Source organism: Eleutherodactylus coqui, chromosome 5 (assembly GCF_035609145.1).
Source record: "Eleutherodactylus coqui strain aEleCoq1 chromosome 5, aEleCoq1.hap1, whole genome shotgun sequence".
Lineage (NCBI taxonomy): Eukaryota > Metazoa > Chordata > Amphibia > Anura > Eleutherodactylidae > Eleutherodactylus > Eleutherodactylus coqui.
The window spans coordinates 146,551,492-146,571,060 of NC_089841.1; the positions used below are offsets into that span (position 1 = coordinate 146,551,492).

The following is a 19,569-nucleotide window of genomic DNA, read 5'->3' on the forward strand; positions in this document are numbered from 1 at the left end:
CCCATGGTTTACTATGGCAACCGTACACCCTACACTTGTGTCTGGGCCTGCCATCGCCTATGATCACTACTGTGAGCAATAAGGCATTGCAGTGCAGAAGTATTGCAATGCATTATCATAGCGATCATAGCTTTTATGGTTCAAGTCCACTACAGGGACAAAAAAAAATAAAAATAGTGTAAAAGAAAGCAAGTAAAAATAAGATAACAAAAAACCCCTTTTTGTACACTTTTTCCTGTTTGTATAAAAAGAATAAAACATTTTAAAAACCCACAGATTTGGTATCATTGTATCTGTAACAACCTGTACAATAAGTTAAACACATTATTTATGCTGCACGGCAAAAAAACATAACCCCCCTTCCCCCTAAAGACAGAGGCAAAATGTTTCTTTTGTTCATTTACTCTCCCAAAAATCAAAATAAAAGTGATAAAAAGCCATATGTACACCCAAAATATTACCAATACAAACTACAGCTCATCAAGCAAAAAAAAGACCTCAAAGAGCTCCGTCCATGCAAAGACAAAAGTATAATGGGACTTTAAATGCAACTATGTGAAAAAAGGGGGTTTTATTGTGCATAAGTGGAAAAACCTAAAAAAAGAAATCTTTGACTTCATTGTAATTATGAAAAAAGTTATTATGTCATTTATGTTGCACGGTTAACACTTAAAAAAAAAATGAATGGCTGAATTGATGTGTTTTCTTTCCCTGCCCTACTAAAAAAATAATAAAAGTTTTACAATACATTATATGTATCTAAAAATTGTACCAATAAAAAACTACAGTTTGCTAACAAAAATAAGTTTTTGAAAAGTGGAGATGAAAATCCCCCCAAAAATCCTTGCGTACTTTGGGTCTAAATAGCCCACATCCTTAGGGAGTTAAAGCAACTGTGTCACCACAGAGCAGCACTATAAGATAAGTTATAGTGCCATTTGGTGGGGTGACAGAAGCTGGGGAATGTATATTGTGTAGTCGCCCGCTGGCCCGATACTCACCTGCTTCCCCGTTCCCACGGTGTGCACTGGTGAATTCTGTGCAGGTTCTAAAATTCAGGCTCTTCAGACTGCTGTGCATAGAGGTCCATAGTGGTCTGAAAAGAGTCAGATATTTGGACCGTGCATGGATTTACTAGCAGATACCATTGGAACGGCAGAGTGGGTGAGAATAAATAAGACATCCCCTGGTTGCCCATCACATCAGCAAACAGCACCATAACTTAGTTTATGGTGCTATTTCATGGTGACAGAGCCCCTTCAAACAACCATGTAACAGATCTGTCACCCACATAATGGTATCTGTTTGACAGATCAGATTTTCTACAGGACTTTATAGGATGGATTATTCAATTCTCCTTTTAGCAGTATACTGACATATACTGGTCAGACGGGGCACAAAAGGATACTAGTTTGAGTTCCATCCTATAGTGTACCCCTATACATGTTCATTAATCATTATCTATACTACTGGTATGTTACAGAGAAAAAAACTGAAAATTTAGTGCAGAAAGAGACCACATGGTCCATCTATTGTGCCCTTATAGTATTTCCTATTTATTTTTCTCTAGGGATATATGAAGGGCTTGGGGAAAGAATGATGAAAGTCCACTTTTACTAAAAACTTATTTAAATCTGAAACCTAAAGTATACAATGAAATGGAATTTTGAACACTGTAACACATGCAAGGGACATTTCTAAAGTTGAAAATAATGGCTGAAAGCTGTATAATAAAAAGAAAATGTTTTTATCATTACCTGAAAGCGCTGCGGAATAAGTTGGTGCTATACAAATACCAAGGTTATCTTTCCATTAATCATCATCTGAAACATTGCTCGATTATGACAAATTGTCATAGTAATCATGGTATTCCTCTAGCACCACTATCTTAGAGCCTGCAAGTCATTATTCTTGCAGCAACCATGTTGTCTTTGCACGACTCTGGAATTTATCTGCCTTCACCAACACATTCTACAACGTTAATCTACAAAATAGCAGGTTCTGTTTAAGCGTGAAGTCAGACGAGCGTTTTTTGCGCATACCTATGTGCGCAAAAAAAACCCGCTTGTCTCACTGAGCCCTAAAGATGCAAACAATGGACTTTGATCGTTCTTTGCCCATATCTGTTAAATATATGCTTAACCTAGGCATACTTAAATTCATTTATAGTTGATTTTCAAACCACTTCTGCTGGATGTTTGTTCCAAGCATCTACTAATATTTCCTTATGTTACTTCTGATTTCCCCCCAGCTAATCTCAGATTGTGTCCCCACACTTCCCTCCTGAACCTTAGTTATACAACAATGTTGTATACACTTAGAAAAACATGGCTGCAATTTTTCATGAAACGGTGCCTCCCTTGTCCATGGGCTGTATCTGTTATTGTAACTCAGACCTTTTCAAGTAATTAGAAATGAATGAACCGCAATACCAGACATTATGGCACTGTATCATAATAAAACAGCCATGGTTCTCTAATCTCTTACAACTCCTTTACTATCCAAATGAAATATATTGTGCAATGTACACTGGAATAACTATAGTGGATGCAGGGGATGCAGTTACACCCGGGCCCCAGAGCCTTAGGGGGCCCATAAGGCCTCTCGTCTCCATATAGGGAGCCCAATACTATGAGTAAAGCATTATAGTTGGGGGCCCTGTTACAGGTTTTGCATTGGGTCCCAGGAGCTTCAAGTTACGCCTCTGGCAATGTAATAAAATGGTGCGGGTCAATCCCACATCTAAAAGTGAAGCATCTACAGTGTGTATATGAAAGGTAATTTAGCATGTTTTTTTGTAAAGAAAGTAAAAATACATTGAAGATACTAAAGTAAAAAATATTGCTTTCTAATCATTATATAGTGTGACGTGAAGAAATCCTTTCACAAATCATCTACTCTAACAAATACTAATGAGGAGAAGTTTGGACGTCTGATTTATTTTTATTTCCCCTCTCTCCTCTATCAGTGTCACTCTGTTCTCTCTCTTCTAAACATTTATTACAGAGGAAGTTCTAAAATCTAGCCATGCTTTATCCATTTCTGTCATGTCGACCAATGATTTATCATCACATTCCTTATTTAATTATACATGTCTGATATTAATTTTGACAAAGATCCCTAGACAGCACCTACTTGATTTAAAATTTCAGCCACTGTGTCTCTCAATGGCCGTGATTAATGTGCTTAAAAATATCATGAGACATTTATGACATATTACACGATGAAATGACAAGGATGGTAATGGTCTTTAAGAATGTGTTTGTTTTATTCCTCCCTTACTTTCTAGGGATTAAGCAGAGCGCTCTGTTCCTACATAGACTCCTATTGTGAAATTAACTGCAGCATTAACTGCAGCAGTCAATTAGATGTATTAATAGAAAGGCTAACAGTATCACAACTAAAAAGTAACCTTATTAACATTCAACATATCTTACCAGGAAACAGCTTTCTTAACACTTTGTTGCAGGCAGTTTTTCAACACAGATTAAGGGCTCAGTCAGACGAGTGTCCCTGAAAATCATCTCTATCTGGTGTAAAAAAAAAATAAATATATATATGTATATATACATCGCCTGTCTGACTGCCTCAATGAATGGCTGAGCGCTGTCTGTGGTTGACTGAGTGCTGTGACCAATCACAGGCAGCGCTCAGCTATCATTTAATGAATGGCTGAGCACTCAGCCAATCAGATACAGCCTTTTCAGGAGGCAGGGATTTTCATATCCCCGCCTGCTGAAAGAGCTTCAGAGCCAGCATGGAAGGAAGAACACGCGCTGGAGACCCGACAGTGGCAGAGAGGTGAGTGTATATTTATATATTTTTGATTTTTTACACAAGCTAGGGATGATTTTCAGGGAAGGGCTTGTATTGTAAAATCACTGCGGGGGTTGCCTGCAGCTTATTGCTTTTAATGGGGCCAGCTGTTGCTCTGGCCCCATTGAAAGCAATAGGAGAATATCGCGATCCTCTTCTATAGCTTTGACAGCTTTGGCAGGGGATTCCTTCATCCCTGCATGGAGTCCCCCTGTCACTGAACACTGTGACAGTGCTGTCATAGTGTTCAGTGATGAGGGGACTCCCCGCGGGGATATTTTATGCGCAGCATGGACCTTGCCACTGCACGGATGTCCTATCTTTTGCAGGTGCAAAGACTTTGCACCTGTAAAAGACAGACATGTGAACACACCATTGGAAACCAATGGTTCTATCAGACATGCTTTTTTTTGTGCACATAGGTGCGCACAAAAAAATGCTCATCTGACTGAGCCCTTAATATATAATCTGAAGTTTCAGTTCATTCTCTTACAAGGCTATTTTTTGCACCTTTTTTTAAAATCATGTTTTTTTCATCTTTTAGCTTTAATAGGGTTAAAAAGCTAAAAAGGAAAAAAAAAACCAATTTTTTGTTTTACGTTATAGTTATTTACTTTTACAATTAGTACATTATGCTAAAATAAAGTAACAAAATGGATTCCTTATTTTCTTTTACACATTATGATATATAATTTGTATAGCCCTGGATTACAGGGTGAATATAGTGACGGTTTGGGTTGGCATCCGATTCTTTTTTTTTTAAACTTATTTTTGGAACTATTTTTTTCACATCTATGACCCCCATGAAGTCATATATGACCTCTGGGGGTTATTCACATTGTCTTTTTTTATTTCATACTTTACTACTGTAGCTGGGGCATCCATAGGAGCCATTAAAAGAGCTGATCTGGGTCTGCAGGGACCCTGCTGCTCTGCTGTGGCAGGGGACACCCAGTGGTAACGTGATCACCAGGTCAAATAGCAGAAGTAACACTTCTGCTTTCTCCCTTTACTACATAGCACTAATTGACTGCTATGCAGCCTACAAAAGAGAAGACAGAAGTAGTTAAAAACTGCTCCTGCCTTCTCCACAGGGTTCTTGTCTGCGACTAACAGCTGAGGAACTGACCTGCTCCTGTTTGATTGCAGGAGCTCTAATCCTGGGCCGTATTTTTGCTATCGACCAAGATTAAAACCCAGGACTAAGTGCTATAAATTTACAGTGCTTGTCCTTAATTGGTTAAGTTACAATAGGGGGTTCCTGTTAGTAAAGAAAAGTGAAGTGTAGGGGGATTTTCAATATAGCCAGCCGACCCTACAGAAGACCCATTGCTGAGTGACAGGACCCTCCTTGATTAGAACAGACAGAAGAGGTAGTCGTGCAGGAGACTGAGGGAGGAGTCTGATGGTGCCCTGAGATAGTGGGAGTACTGTATGTAATTACATTTTTAGTGTCGGCCATTGGCTCAGGAAATAAAAGGTTCAGTGGGTAGTGGTAGGGCGACAGCCTCTAAGTGGGAGTTTTGCTGTGGTGCCCCTTGAGTTCTGTGTACATCCCTGGTTGTACTCCTACATGGTTTGACAGTGTCCAATCATCATTGACTGTGTAGGATGCATCTTATTGGCAAGGTGATTAGTAACACGTAGTTATGATAAAGACTTTCTGTAGCACGACTGACTGATTTTACCAGATAACAGAAGCATTCCACAAGAGTTCATGCAACTGAATTTTTGCTTTACACTACAGCTCTAGCTCCAGAGTTAAATGTAATTACCTGTACTGCAAAGTGTTCATGTAGGCCTGGCTTTTTTCATACATTTACAAGAGGAATAACAAAGGGACATCGTAATACAGAGTTCTAAGAAAAGATTCTCCAAAAATGTTGTCTGAAGGGTGAACTATAACAGACATCAGGGAGAGGAGACAGGTTATGTTTAAATTCAGTGACATCTTCTCTCACTGCAGACATTTTCTTGCCTCGCCTTCTCCATCCAGCCCAGAACACCCTGATCATTACTCCTGATGGCTGAAGAGTTTTCTACCTTTCTACCAACACATCTTTGATTTCTTTCATCTGAAGCAATATTTAGTGTCTATAACACCAAAATTAAATTCAGACTTAAGACCAGGCCCCCAACATTTATTCAGATCACAGACCCTTAAGATTTTTCAGATTCCAGATAAGACCCCAATGTAATTACAGCCCACAAACCAGATGCCAAAAAATACAGACCTCAGAGCAGAACTTATATAAACTCTCAAGATTAGAGCCTTAAAGGGGTTTTCCTAATTCTAGTTTTTTCTGCAGCAAGCAGAAAGCACCATACATTGCACAGTACCCCAAGCTGGTACTGCAGGCTGAGTCCCCTTCATTTAGCTTGTAGTACCAACCCGGGCCACTGCACATGTATAAAGCTGTCTGCTTCCTGCAGCAAAACAAATAGAAGTGGAACAACACCATTAAATAAATTCAGATTCCAGACATAATTTCAAAATTAATACAGACCCTGGACCAAACCCCTAAATAAAGCCAGACCCAAGGCAAGACCATTAAATAAATTTAGACCCCAAAATGAATACAAACCCCAGATCAGACATCTCTATACTTCCTCTATTGCATCCTGAGAACCTCTGCAGCTATGCCTGCTGCACACACTGCATGGCGGCAGCAGTCATTCTGTCTGCTTCCAGAGCTGAGAAGGTGAAGTATGGCAGAACATATTGGTTTTTTTTTTGCCAGTTTAGGTTAATGCTGGCAGCATCAAAGTGTGGAGTTTCTATGGGACCCCTAGTAGTCACCAGGGATTGCCACAAGGCAGACTTAGCTACTAGGGAATTGCAGGTTGAGTCCTTACAACTGTCCCTTAAGAAGACTAGTTGAAGATTGACAAAAGAGGCTAAATCCAGATCCAAGAGAGTAGACAAACAAGGCCTAGGTGAGGGTAACAAGCTCAAGTTCAAAGATCGTTAGCAGGCACTGCTTGGGAACACAGATAATGGTTCAGAAAAGTCAGGGCGAAGGTCGTGTACATGGATAGACAATCATTGAAAAAAAACTACAAGAGTGTTAGAATCAGGATGGAATCTAACATTTTGGTGATTGTTGGTGCTTGCAACAAAGTTTATATAGGAAATCTAATTGGATTCAGGTAATATCAGAGGGAGGTTCTCAAAACTGAAGGTATGAGTGTATGTTGGCCACTAAAGAGAGCTTTGACTCCTAGTACAGTACAGTGGCCACCAGAACAAACGCCTGCATTGCAAGACTCTTAGTGCCAATTTGCATACCAGTCTGAGAGTGAGGTAAGTATTATCTACTGTTATCTACTAGATAAATCCAATAGATAATAGCCAATTAACAATATTGGTGTAGTGATCCAGAAGGGCAATTGTCCCCTTTGCTCCCCTACAACTGACTTACAAGGATTATGATGTATGGAGGGTAATATTATATGGCTTTCCACACCACAGTATTTTTTAATTCAGCCAGTGCCTTGTCTTTTTAAGCTGGCAATAGCTGATTATTAAACTAATAACATAATACTTTCTGCCCTTTTGATCCCTGCTTGGCTGGGAGCTTTTCTGCCAAATTTGTGTTTACTTCACTTCTTGCCCTGCTCTAGGTGGTTTTGGAAGCCAGTTGGTAACAGAAGCTGAGTGGCGCAAACCCATGGCCAATGGAACCTTGTTGCTTGGCCAGATGTTCACTTCTACTCGGCAGCATATGTATCATATTACCTCCACTTAAGTTACATGGGATTATAAATCATATTTCAATAGGACATGTAGAGACCGATTTTAAGACATGCATTTCATACGGTGTTTCCATATTTTTGTCCTGCCCCTTTATATACAAACACCACACATGTGCCATTGAGTATATAGTGCTGCAGATTTTATATAACTTCTATATATATTCTCTCTGCTTTTAGTAGCGAATAGAGATGAGCGAGCATACTCGGAAAAGCACTACTCGCTCGAGTAATGTGCTTTATCCGAGTATCGCTGTGCTCGGGTCTGAAGATTCGGGTGCCACTGCGGCTGACAGGTGAGTCGCAGCGGGGAGTAGGGGAGAGCGGGCGGGAGAGAGGGAGAGAGAGATCTTACCTCCGTTCCTCCCCGCTCTCACCTGCAGCTCCCCGCTCTGTGCCGGCACCCGAATCTTCAGGGACGAGCACAGCGATACTCGGATAAAGCAAATTACTCGAGCGAGTAGTGCTTTTCCGAGTACGCTCGCTCATCTCTAGTAGCGAACCATAAAGAACAGCTTTATGTTTAGAAAATAATGAAATTTAGTGAATTCCTATTGTGCAATATCCAACTTGTATGAAAATAATTGAATCATTATTTAAAGAATTATATATTATACTAGCCGATATGCCTGACTTCACCCGAGTTGATTTGGTACAGGTGATTACCTGTTGTTCACACAGAAAATTTTAAGAAGTCATGGTTATTTCAGAGGAACTGAGGAATTAAATATGTATACACATAGAAGAGCCTTAGATTCTCCTCAGACTGCATGTACCAACGTCCCTCTGCAGAATGTGCCACCCCTCCTATTCTCCTCACTTTTTACCATTAAAGGTAATGCCCCTTTTTATTCAAATTTAACCCCAGACTGGAGGTTGTAGCCCCTTCTCAGGCTTAAAGGCTCCAGCCCTGCAGTCATGGCCGCTTCCTTATGTACTTTACAGCCTTTCAGTATATGCACAGAGGTCAGTTAGATTCTCCTCATTATATACACAGAGGTGAGGTAGATTTTCCTCAGTATGTACACATAGAGGTGAGGTACATTCTCCTCAGTATACACACATAGAGGTGAGGTAGATTCTCCTCAGTATACACACATAGAGGTGAGGTAGATTCTCCTCAGTATACACACATAGAGGTGAGGTAGATTCTCCTCAGTATAAACACATAGAAGTGAGGTAAATTCTCCTCAGTATACACACATAGAGGTGAGGTAGATTCTCCTCAGTATACACACATAGACGTGAGGTAAATTCTCCTCAGTATACACACATAGAGGTGAGGTAAATTCTCCTCAGTATACACACATAGAGGTGAGGTAGATTCTCCTCAGTATACACACATAGAGGTGAGGTAGATTCTCCTCAGTATAAACACATAGAAGTGAGGTAAATTCTCCTCAGTATACACACATAGAGGTGAGGTAGATTCTCCTCAGTATAAACACATAGAGGTGAGGTAGATTCTCCTCAGTATAAACACATAGAGGTGAGGTAGATTCTCCTCAGTATATACACATAGAGGTGAGGTAGATTCTCCTCAGTATATTCACAAAGAGATGAGGTAGATTCTCCTCAGTATATACACAGAGGTGAGGTAGATTCTCCTCAGTATACACACATAGAGGTGAGGTAGATTCTCCTCAGTATATACACATAGAGGGGAGGTAGATTCTCCTCAGCATATGCACACAGAGGTCAGTTAGATTCTCCTCAGTATATACACAGAGGTGAGGTAGATTCTCCTCAGTATACAAATCATTTCCCTAGGCTTTATGGTTTCTGAGAAAAGAACTAGTCATGTATCGTGGATTTTCGTTTTTTTCACGCTTAGAATTGAATATTGAAGTTGTAACCCCTTTACTTTTCCTATTTACGAAGTCAATGGAAGCCGTCAGACCCGCAGCCCATCTGCAGTTGACATCAGGAATAGGTTGCATGTACCCACGTCATCACCTAGAGACGGCGCCGGAAAAGAAACATTTTTAAAACAAATCTGTACTGTCGGGGAGTGTCCTCACTCATCCGCAATACAGAAAAGAGAAGGTGCACGGGATCGCTAGCAAGGGTCAGAGTTGGATTCCATTACGGCTTTCCGCATTTGGAATCCTGCTGGCTCATGTGCACAGCAGGCCTTACTGTAACTCCGAATGACTCCTATTTTATATTGCGGCTGCAGTAATATGGTTACAGTCAGATTTTGATTAAATTCAACAGAATAGGAATCTAGACAAACTCCACTGGACACAATGACAGCAGTATCCACATGATACAATGCCATATGGAGGTATAGATTGTTATAAAGGCTCCATGTTTGCAGCTTCGCCCTGTGTATTAAACCTAATTCATACTAAATGTTTAAAAACTTTGTGAAAGTGTAATAGAGAGAAGAAAACTATATATTTTTTCAGCGATTTTTACAATGTGTTATCTTGTTGCTATGGAAATTTAAGGTGCTATATCTCAAAATAATTCATTCTTCCAAATGTAGCACGTGTGCTGGAATTCAACCTAAGATCTGAAACTTTCTACATAGTTAGAATATTACTGGTTTTGTAGTAAAGTTTGTCAGAGTTTCAGATGCGCACAAACATTTAATTAGTAGGAGTTTTTATCATTAAAAAGGTAATCATAACCAGATTTCATCTTTTTTCTTTGACTTAGCCATTCTTTATTTTCTATGTTGGGCAGTGTTGAAAAATATTTTAGCGCTGTACTGTAGATCAACCTGGGTTAAATGAGTTTTCCAGGTAATTTTTAGTGATCTGTCCTCAGAAAGGTCAGCGGTAGTTGATCAGCTGAGATCCGCTGCTCGGGACTCTGACCAATCAGCTGTTTGTGCACCTGTTGTCAGCACCACAAGGCGCAGAGTGAAAGCAGACAGCTCCAACCCCTGTGTAGTGGCTGGCACTGGTAACTGCAAGCTCCTATTAAAGGAGATGTCCCGCGCCGAAACGGGTTTTTTTTTTTTTAAACCCCCCCCCCGTTCGGCGCGAGACAACCCCGATGCAGGGGTTAAAAAAACCACCCGCACAGCGCTTACCTGAATCCCGGCGGTCCGGCGTCTTCATACTCACCTGCTGAAGATGGCCGCCGGGATCCTCTGTCTTCATGGACCGCAGGGCTTCTGTGCGGTCCATTGCCGATTCCAGCCTCCTGATTGGCTGGAATCGGCACGTGACGGGGCGGAGCTACACGGAGCTACACGGAGCCCCATAGAGAAGAGGAGAAGACCCGGACTGCGCAAGCGCGGCTAATTTGGCCATCGGAGGGCGAAAATTAGTCGGCACCATGGAGACGAGGACGCCAGCAACGGAGCAGGTAAGTATAAAACTTTTTATAACTTCTGTATGGCTCATAATTAATGCACAATGTACATTACAAAGTGCATTATTATGGCCATACAGAAGTGTATAGACCCACTTGCTGCCTCGGGACATCTCCTTTAATATCAATGAGATCTGTACCTGCAATTACCAGCCACTACAGAGGGGTCAGAGGTTTCAGCTGCTGCTGTTTCATATCCTGTGTTTTGCTAGTGACAGTATGCACCCAAACAGCTGATTAGTCATGGTCAGAAATGGCATAGATCATCAAATAAAAATTGCCCAGAAAACCCCTTTAAGTATAATTCTTTGTTATTTCTCCAACTTGTCCTCTAATTGACCTTTATGGTCAATTTTCTTTTTTCAATTATACCATCTATAGTAAGTTAAATCAGAAGTTTTTGCAAATCACAATACTCACAGCGTAATGAGCATTTCTATGAATTTCTATATAAATTTCCAATTTTTTCAAGATCTTTGCTTGCTGTCAATAAATGGTAACTTTAATTATTTAATTCCAGGGGATCAAAATCAATCCTGGCCATGTTACATGCACACAGGTGATCGCTTGTAACAAGACACAAATCTGATCCAAATACTGTAACTGTAATGCTCCTATTGAATGGAAAATTGTATAATATCTCAACAATGAATGATTTTAGACTAGGCTACCCTGAGACGTTGACTACCACACAGGTCACATAGGCATAGATAGCAGTGTAGCCTTGTGACCTCAAATCTAATAAGTCAATTCAGTCACACTGCAGCTCGTATGTAGCCATGACCCAGATCTGCAGATCATGACCTACAATCTGCAAGTTGTGGTCGTAGCTACCTGAGAGCTACAATGCGACTGCATTGACGTCTATTAGATTGCAAGACTATACTGCGATCCTTGGCTTTGCGAGCAGTGTCTCAGTTAAAGTCTCCATGGAGCCCTAGCCTGAATTGCCGAAACCTTAATACTCCTTTAATTTTTGTACCCTTCGCCAGATATGTGTATGAGCTAAATACTGGATATTTGTTTTCTGAAATTCAGGTTTCAGACAGATGTGACTCCGTCTTTGTGAACGGCAAGGAAATGAAAAGTAAAGTGGACACCATTGTAAATTTCACATACCAGCACATAACCACCCAGTTGGAAGTGACAGTCTGGGCTCCGCGGCTTCCTCTTCAAATTGAAATCTCTGACACTGAATTGAGCCAGATTAAGGGCTGGAGAGTCCCTGTGTCTGTTAATAAAAGGTGAGTGGGTAACTGTGGCCATTCATTAGGGCCCTTTCACATGGAACGATTATTGTTCAAAAAAATCATTGGACTGTTTGAATAAATTTTGAGCAATAATCGTTACATGTAAATGGGCTGTAAAATGTGCCTGTCATTAAGGAGTTAATTACTTTTACAGCGGGAAAGTATCTGAGGCAACTTTGGATCATGGGTGCACCCATTCGTTTCCATTATTGATGGCAGCACATCCTCTTTACATGAGGGGATTTGCTGCCGACAGTCATTTTCATGTCTACCTAATAGACCAGTGATTCCCAACTCCAGTCCTCAGGGACCACTAACAGGTCATTTTTTCAGGATTTCCTCAGTATTGCACAGGTGATGTAATTATCCTCGGTGCCTGAGACATTGCCACAGGGGTTCGTACTGTAGGAGATCCTGAAAACATGACCTGTTGGTGGTCCCTGAGGACTGGAGTTGGGAAACACTGTAATAGATGCTATTGTCAGATTATCATTTGTCGTTTCGTCGCTTGGCATTCTCACACTAGGCAATTATTGGAAATTAACGCTTATACAAACAATCTATGGCTATAATCCATATGGCTATAATCTCTATGGCTATAATCTCTATGGCTATAATCTTTCACTGTAAAAGGCGGGAAAGTAGTGTATACAGGAAGAGCTCCTGAGAAGTAGTCACATTTACAGGATATCATAATATGTTAGGTACCTGGTAGTCTTCAGCGGTATATAGTATGATACCATATGACAGAAGCAATAAACTCTAAAGTGGGATCTTAAAATATAACTTATTATTATATACTATAAAAGATCAAACTATATACATTTTAAAATTCTACATCAACCACTGTTGACAGTATGGACGGGGTGCGACAAACATTTGCCTGCATGTGTTCACAGATCAATAAGGACAGGTATAAGGAGCCCAAACTGCTCTCCCTATAAATTACCAGGCTGAATATAATTAGTCAAGAACATTTATGAAAGCTCTACGGTCAGTTGCGAACCTAATGGGATGCCGGCACTCCCTACTTATTCAGCTTGTACTGACTCAGGTCACCAATAAGTCCCTATTGTGGATCCATGAAAGAAGCCAAGTGTCTACAATTTCAGTCACTCAGAGAGTGGGAGATATGGATCCCCCTTACATAGTAATTGAGCGGCTGAATGAGGCGCTGTGCAGAGCTGAACTGTAGTTATGGCAATGAGTGTAAAAGATAAAGAACCCTCCGATGTGTTTCACCAGACAGACTGGCATCCTCAGGGGTAACAACGGGGTAATAGATGAAACCGCCACAAACTGACAACTCTTATAACACAAAAGGGTGGTACCTGCATGATCCTTGTGACCAATCCTGAGAGATCTAAATATGATTGAAAGGAATACATACCAATCCTCTCAGTGAAGACAACCTTGTCATCACACATCTCATCACCCAGTAATGTTAAAATGTATATATGTATTTTACATTATATACAATACATAATAAGTTATATTTTAAGGCCCCACTCTTGGGTTTATTGCCTCTGACATATGGTGGTATAATGGTTAACGTTTAACCCAAGTGGGTCTTGAGACCACTATTTTTCAGTTTTATATAAACTTATCAGCTGTGAATGATAGTGCCCCTGATACCCATAGATATTGTGGAATGAGCTCTGTATTAGAGTGCATTGGCCAAGAGAACAACCTTCACTGCTTTAAAGGCGTTTCTCCAGAATCACAAGTTATCCTCTATCCACAACATGTAATACTTAAACCATGCAGATTTTGACGCAGATCCGCAACGTATTTCACCCCTTCAAATCCGTCACATATGAATGCGCCCTTGAAGGGCTTATGCCAAGTGTAAAACTTATCCCCCATCCACTCAGACCCCCGCGAATCACGAGAATGGAACTGAGAAGTTCTGTGTCTCCACATCTGATTGTAGTGGCAGTTGAACATGAGCATTGCCTCTCCATTCATCTCTATGGATCTGCCAGAGATAGTCAGGGAAAGGCACTCGTCTATCTCCAGCAGTCCCAATAGAGATGAATTGAGTGGCGATGGACAACATCTACTTCATTCATACAGGGGGGAAGAGGACCCCCGATTCTTGTGATTGGTGGGAGTCTCTTGATTGGTAGGAGTCAATCACATATCTCCTCTCCTGTAGACAACCCCTTTAAACCTCTTTAGGTTTCTTAGTGAGTGTTTAAACAGGTGTGAATTACGACAACTAATCCCTTCATTATTGGAATTCATGGGTTTTACAGTATATGTTACAGATTTAGAATTTCGAAGATAAGCCACTAATGTAATCTTACATTTTCATACAGTTTTTCTGTCTTTTGAAGACTTACATCAATTGAAAGCTGCCTAATAATAGGAAAAATGCAAATTCTCAAACTATTTGACAGCAACTCTTTAGCATACTTGTAGTAGAAAAGAGAATGCTTATGCTGTTCCTTTTCTAAAACCTGCGCATTAATCCTTGGTTATCAAATGGTTTGATGAAAAATAATCAAATCATCAGAATGTACTTTGATCTTATTGATGGAGGTATAATTATATAGAAGATAGAAATAGAGGACAACTGATTTAAATTGGAGAGATCAATCAAATGCACAGATATGTTATTTAATTATTAAATAGACCATTTTGCTACTTTCATAATGTACTTTCTGAATACTTTACTAGGGATTACTTTTTGCATTTAGAGGCTCACAGGGGCTTGCAATTTTTTTTCTGGCATATAGCTAAATATATGGCTCAGGCAAAGTATACAGGTGAGATATGGACCAGTCTGTGCTTGCATGGATTGGATCATGCCCACCCTTCTTAAGTTATTACAGGTTTTCCCACTAACAGGTGTTTATTATATTTAATGTTGCAAGTTTTAGTAACAAAGTTCTGCTATGTATGTACTACTAGCAATGGTGCTAGGCTGCAGCACAAGAGATAGTAAGGCAGCTTTCACATCTGCATTACGGCTCAGTTCAGGGTTTTCCGTTTCTCTGCTCTATTTTTGGAGCAGATAAACTGAAAATAAAAAACTTTAAAAACCGGATCTTTTTTTTCTTCCCATTGATTTCAATGGGGTTTCAAAAAAAAAAAAAACCCGAAAAGCTTCCGTTTGCTTCCATTCTGTCAGGTTTCCATTTTTTTAAAGGAAAAAAACAGTCTACAATGTGGAAACCAGACACAAGGGAAGCAAACAGAAGCCTTTCCATTTTTTTGAAACCCAATTGAAATCAATGGGGGGAAAAATAAACCTATTTTTTACCGTTTTATATCAGGTTTTCTCCTCTAAAAATGGAGTGGAGAGACCGAAACCCTGAACTGAGCCCTAATGCAGGTATGAAAGCTGCCTAAAAGAGACACAGGGACATTAATGCTCCAAGGTGACATTTATTACTCACCCTGTTCTTTGGATTGAGATAGCCCTGATGTTATTTATTACGGCTGTAGTTCAGCAGCTAATAGTAGGCATTTGGACCCTGCAGCCCAGTCGGAGATCGGTGTCCACCTCTGACTGTGGAGCAAGGGGACAGTTAGTGACAGTTGGGTGGCTATGATGACTAAGAGGGAGTTATTAGACCAGCGTTGAGCAGATGATACTCAGTGTGACTAGAAATACGGCCTGAGAAACATAATAAGAGAAAAGCCACTAGTGGAGAAAAGAGGACATCACACAGGGGTGCAGCTGCTCTAAGAGACTAGGTAACCCTGTGTCTGAGAAGAGGATTGTTTTACTGTATACCTCCATGGCATTAATATGATTGGCTGGTGTGATCATGTGGGGTAGAGGGCCTTATACTTGGTGCCAATAGCCACATGTAGTCAACTGCATGCAATTTTTGACCACATCAGGACCACCTCCAAACTTCATCCTGATCAAACCATGTGTCCTTACCCTGACCTTTTATTTGACTTTTCCTATTTTCTGCCACTTGTATCGAACATAGTTATTTAACAAAAATATACTTCACAATTCCAGTATTCCAATATAGAAGTAAAATCTGAAACGCACAACCCACATTAGTGAATTGGGAATAATGGGCAAACAGGGAAGGTTTACTTACATGGAATAGTTACTACACTACAAAAGTATCACTGAAGAAATTACAACACACAAATATAAGCAAACACTCCTTTGTTTGATCAGAAGAACTAGCAAGCTACATGAATCCACTAAGGAATAGCAGCTTCAACTGTATAAGAATAACTTCACACACAGAGGTTTTTTCTGGGGTTTTTTAAGTCCAATTTTTTATGACACTTTTCTCACCTAAAATCTTATGGCCAGATTAAAATCTATAGTGAATAGAGATGAGCAAGCATACTCGCTAAGGCTAACTACTCAAGCGAATAGTGCCTTAGTCGAGTATCTGCCCACTCGTGTGTAAAGATTCGGGTGCCGGCGGCGGGCGGGGAGCGGCGGGGGAGAGTGGTGAGGAACGGAGGGGAGATCCCTCTCTCACTCTCTCCCCTCCGCTCCCCCCTGCTCACCGCCGCAACTCACCTGTCACCCGCGCCGGCAGCCGAATCTTTAGACACCAGCAGGCAGATACTCGACTAAGGCACTACTCGCTCGAGTAGTTAGCCTTAGCGAGTATACTCGCTCATCTCTAATAGTGAAATATGAAACGCTCTGCAAAGAATGTCTTCTTGTTTGTGGCGTTTTCTTTGCATTTTTTTGAGGTCCACAGTGTTGTTTTGAATAACATGCTGTAGGTATGGCGTATGTCACCTAGACTTATCTGTAGGAGTTGTATAACCTCAGAAGAATGCAAGTTATCAATATTATAAATAGAAAAAAACACCACAAACAACGCTTGTAAAAAAAGACTATAAAAAAAACCACGAAATTCATGTTTTTACAAACCAAAATAGCGCACAAAAAGTATGTGTAAGGGCTTTTTGACAAAACTGTGTTTGTGGAGGTATTTGCACACACACACGTAAAAAAAGGAGGACCTGCTCTATTTTCCTGCGTTTTGTGCACCCAAAGTCCTATAGAAGTCTATGGAAGGTGCGCAAATACACAAGGGGAAGGGTGTGACATGACGCAAAATATGGGGAAAAGAACATATCTGGATCTCATTAGGCTTAAATAGCCATTAAATCCACGTGCAAAAAAGACAGTACTATGCACTGCAGGCAGCGCTTTTACTTCCGGTATTTTTAATCGCACCTGCGATGGAACCTCTGGCTGGAGGTTCCAACACAGATGTGAAAACACGCTTAGCAATTGCTGTACAAGGGATATTAGAAAGTTACAGAAGATAATTTAAGCTAATTTATTGATAAAGCAAACATTTTATATTAACTTTATTTAGGATTTTCTCCCCAAATTAATTTCTCCCTAGACCAACAAGAGATAGCGAAGATGAAGAGGATGATGAGAAGAAAGGACGTGGGTGTTCCCTCCAGTACCAGCATGCAATGGTTCGTGTCTTCACACAGTTTGTTGCAGAGTCTTCAGACATTGGTGGACAGCTGACATACATGTTAGGACCAGATTGGCAGTTTGATATCACTGACCTTGTCAGTGACTTCATGAAGGTTGAAGAATCGAAGATAGCAACACTGGAATCGGGGAAAGTTCTAGTTGGACGAGAGCCGGGAATAACCACTGTCCAGGTAAAAGCATGCATGTGTGAATTTTTTACTTGGCTCATTTCAACAGTATTTCTTCATAGAATGAAAGCAATAGCAATAAAATAAAAGTACTTGAATTTTCTTCTGTTATCATATTGTTAAAAATTTCATCATTTTTTATTTTTATTTGTTTCTGGGAATGTAGTGAATAACATTTTGTCATTACATTGATGACTGATTTTTCAATCTCTAAGAATGCAAAAAAAATATATTGCCTTCATCCCTATCACCGGCAAGGACTTATATGATATGCTTGCAATGACTAGAGTATAAGTGCCAGAGTTTAGCCCATATTTATTTGTAGAGATGATTTGAAGTAAGGGAACAGGATGAAAAGTTGGACCTCCATTGGATGGTGAGATGGGGTAAGTGTTATGGTGCGCCACTACTGTCACCCCTACTCAATTGCTGCTGAAGTTGCAGTCAATCGCTGTCATCAGTCTCATCCTGCACACTGCATACTCTTCTCTACATGGCTTTTGTATGTAGGTCTCATGCATAATGTTTTCCCCAGACTTAAAGAGCCAGCGCACAATCCAATACTTGTCCCCTTCCAGTCCTCTCCCAGCATCTGCTATATTAGGCATCAACACCCAAGGAAGGATGCCTAAGCAATTGGTTCCTATCCATTGTGACAAATCCCAAGTTTGTGTTCTCCTGGTTTAGATCTCTGCTTGACTCTGACTTTTCTAACCTTTCTATTCCTGACCTTCACTCCATTTCTGAAGCTTGCTATTTGTCTGATGTTTGCCCTACCCCACTGCCTGATACCTGCCCCAACCTCAGCTTGTTCCTAGTTTATGTCTGAGTTCACACCTTCAGGTACCATGCCTCAGCCTTCTGTAGCATCAACAACCCCACTATTGAGACTATTTCTGCAAGTAACTGCTTGGGGATCCCGCAGCAAAGACCAAATTTCACTTGAAAGGCTCAGGGGTGAAAACCAGGGTTTCCCAAGTCCTGCCTTCAGATATAGCTCTAAGCCATGTCCTATCTCAAGATATAGCTCTAAACCAAATAATTGCCGAACCACTCGCTGCAATCTTTGAAAATTCCTGGAGAGCAGGAGAAGTCCCAGAAGATTGGAGAAGGAAAATCTTGTCCCTATCTTCAAAAAAGAGAAGAGGGTGAATTCAGGAAACTGCAGACCTGTGAGCCTGACTTCTATATCGGGAAAGATCTTTGAACAAATTAAACAGCATGTATGCAAATACTTGGATGAGAATGGAGTAATTAACCAGAGTTATCATGAGTTTGTTATAAGCAAGTCCTGCCAGACAAATCTAATTTCCTTCTATGACAGAATCATTGTCTGTTGATCAGAGAAATGCAGTAGATATAGTATATCTTGACTTTATTAAAGCATTTGGCAAAGTATCTTATACCATCCTTATTGAAAAAATGATCAAATATAGGATTCACAAGGCAACTATTAGGTGGATTCACAACTGGCTGATTGATTGTACCCAAAGAGTGGTCATAAATGGCTGCACGTCCAACTGGAAGAATGTGTCAAGTGAGATACCACAAGACTTTGTCCTAGCCATAGTATTCAGCATTTTTATAAATGATCTGGAGGAGGGAATTGAGGTAAAACAGATCAAGTTTGCAGACGGCACAAAGGTAGGAGGGATAGCTAACTAGAGATGAGCGAACGTACTCGGTAAGGGCGATTTCGCAATCGAGCACCGCGATTTTCGAGTACTTCACTACTCGGGTGAAAAGTACTCGGGTGCGCTGTGGGTGAGCGGAGGGTTGCAGCGGGGAGTGGGGGGGA

At 40.5% G+C, this 19,569-nt stretch overlaps 1 protein-coding gene across 1 annotated transcript in view; it reads left to right on the plus strand.

Moving 5' to 3' along the window:
- Positions 1 to 19,569, plus strand: part of TMEM132B (transmembrane protein 132B) — a 593,064-nt gene that overhangs the window by 560,639 nt on the left and 12,856 nt on the right. Inside the window, exons 6-7 of the mRNA XM_066603397.1 lie at positions 11,935 to 12,140; positions 17,501 to 17,774. Coding sequence (XP_066459494.1) covers positions 11,935 to 12,140; positions 17,501 to 17,774 — 480 coding nt within the window. The remainder of the gene's footprint in view (positions 1 to 11,934; positions 12,141 to 17,500; positions 17,775 to 19,569) is intronic.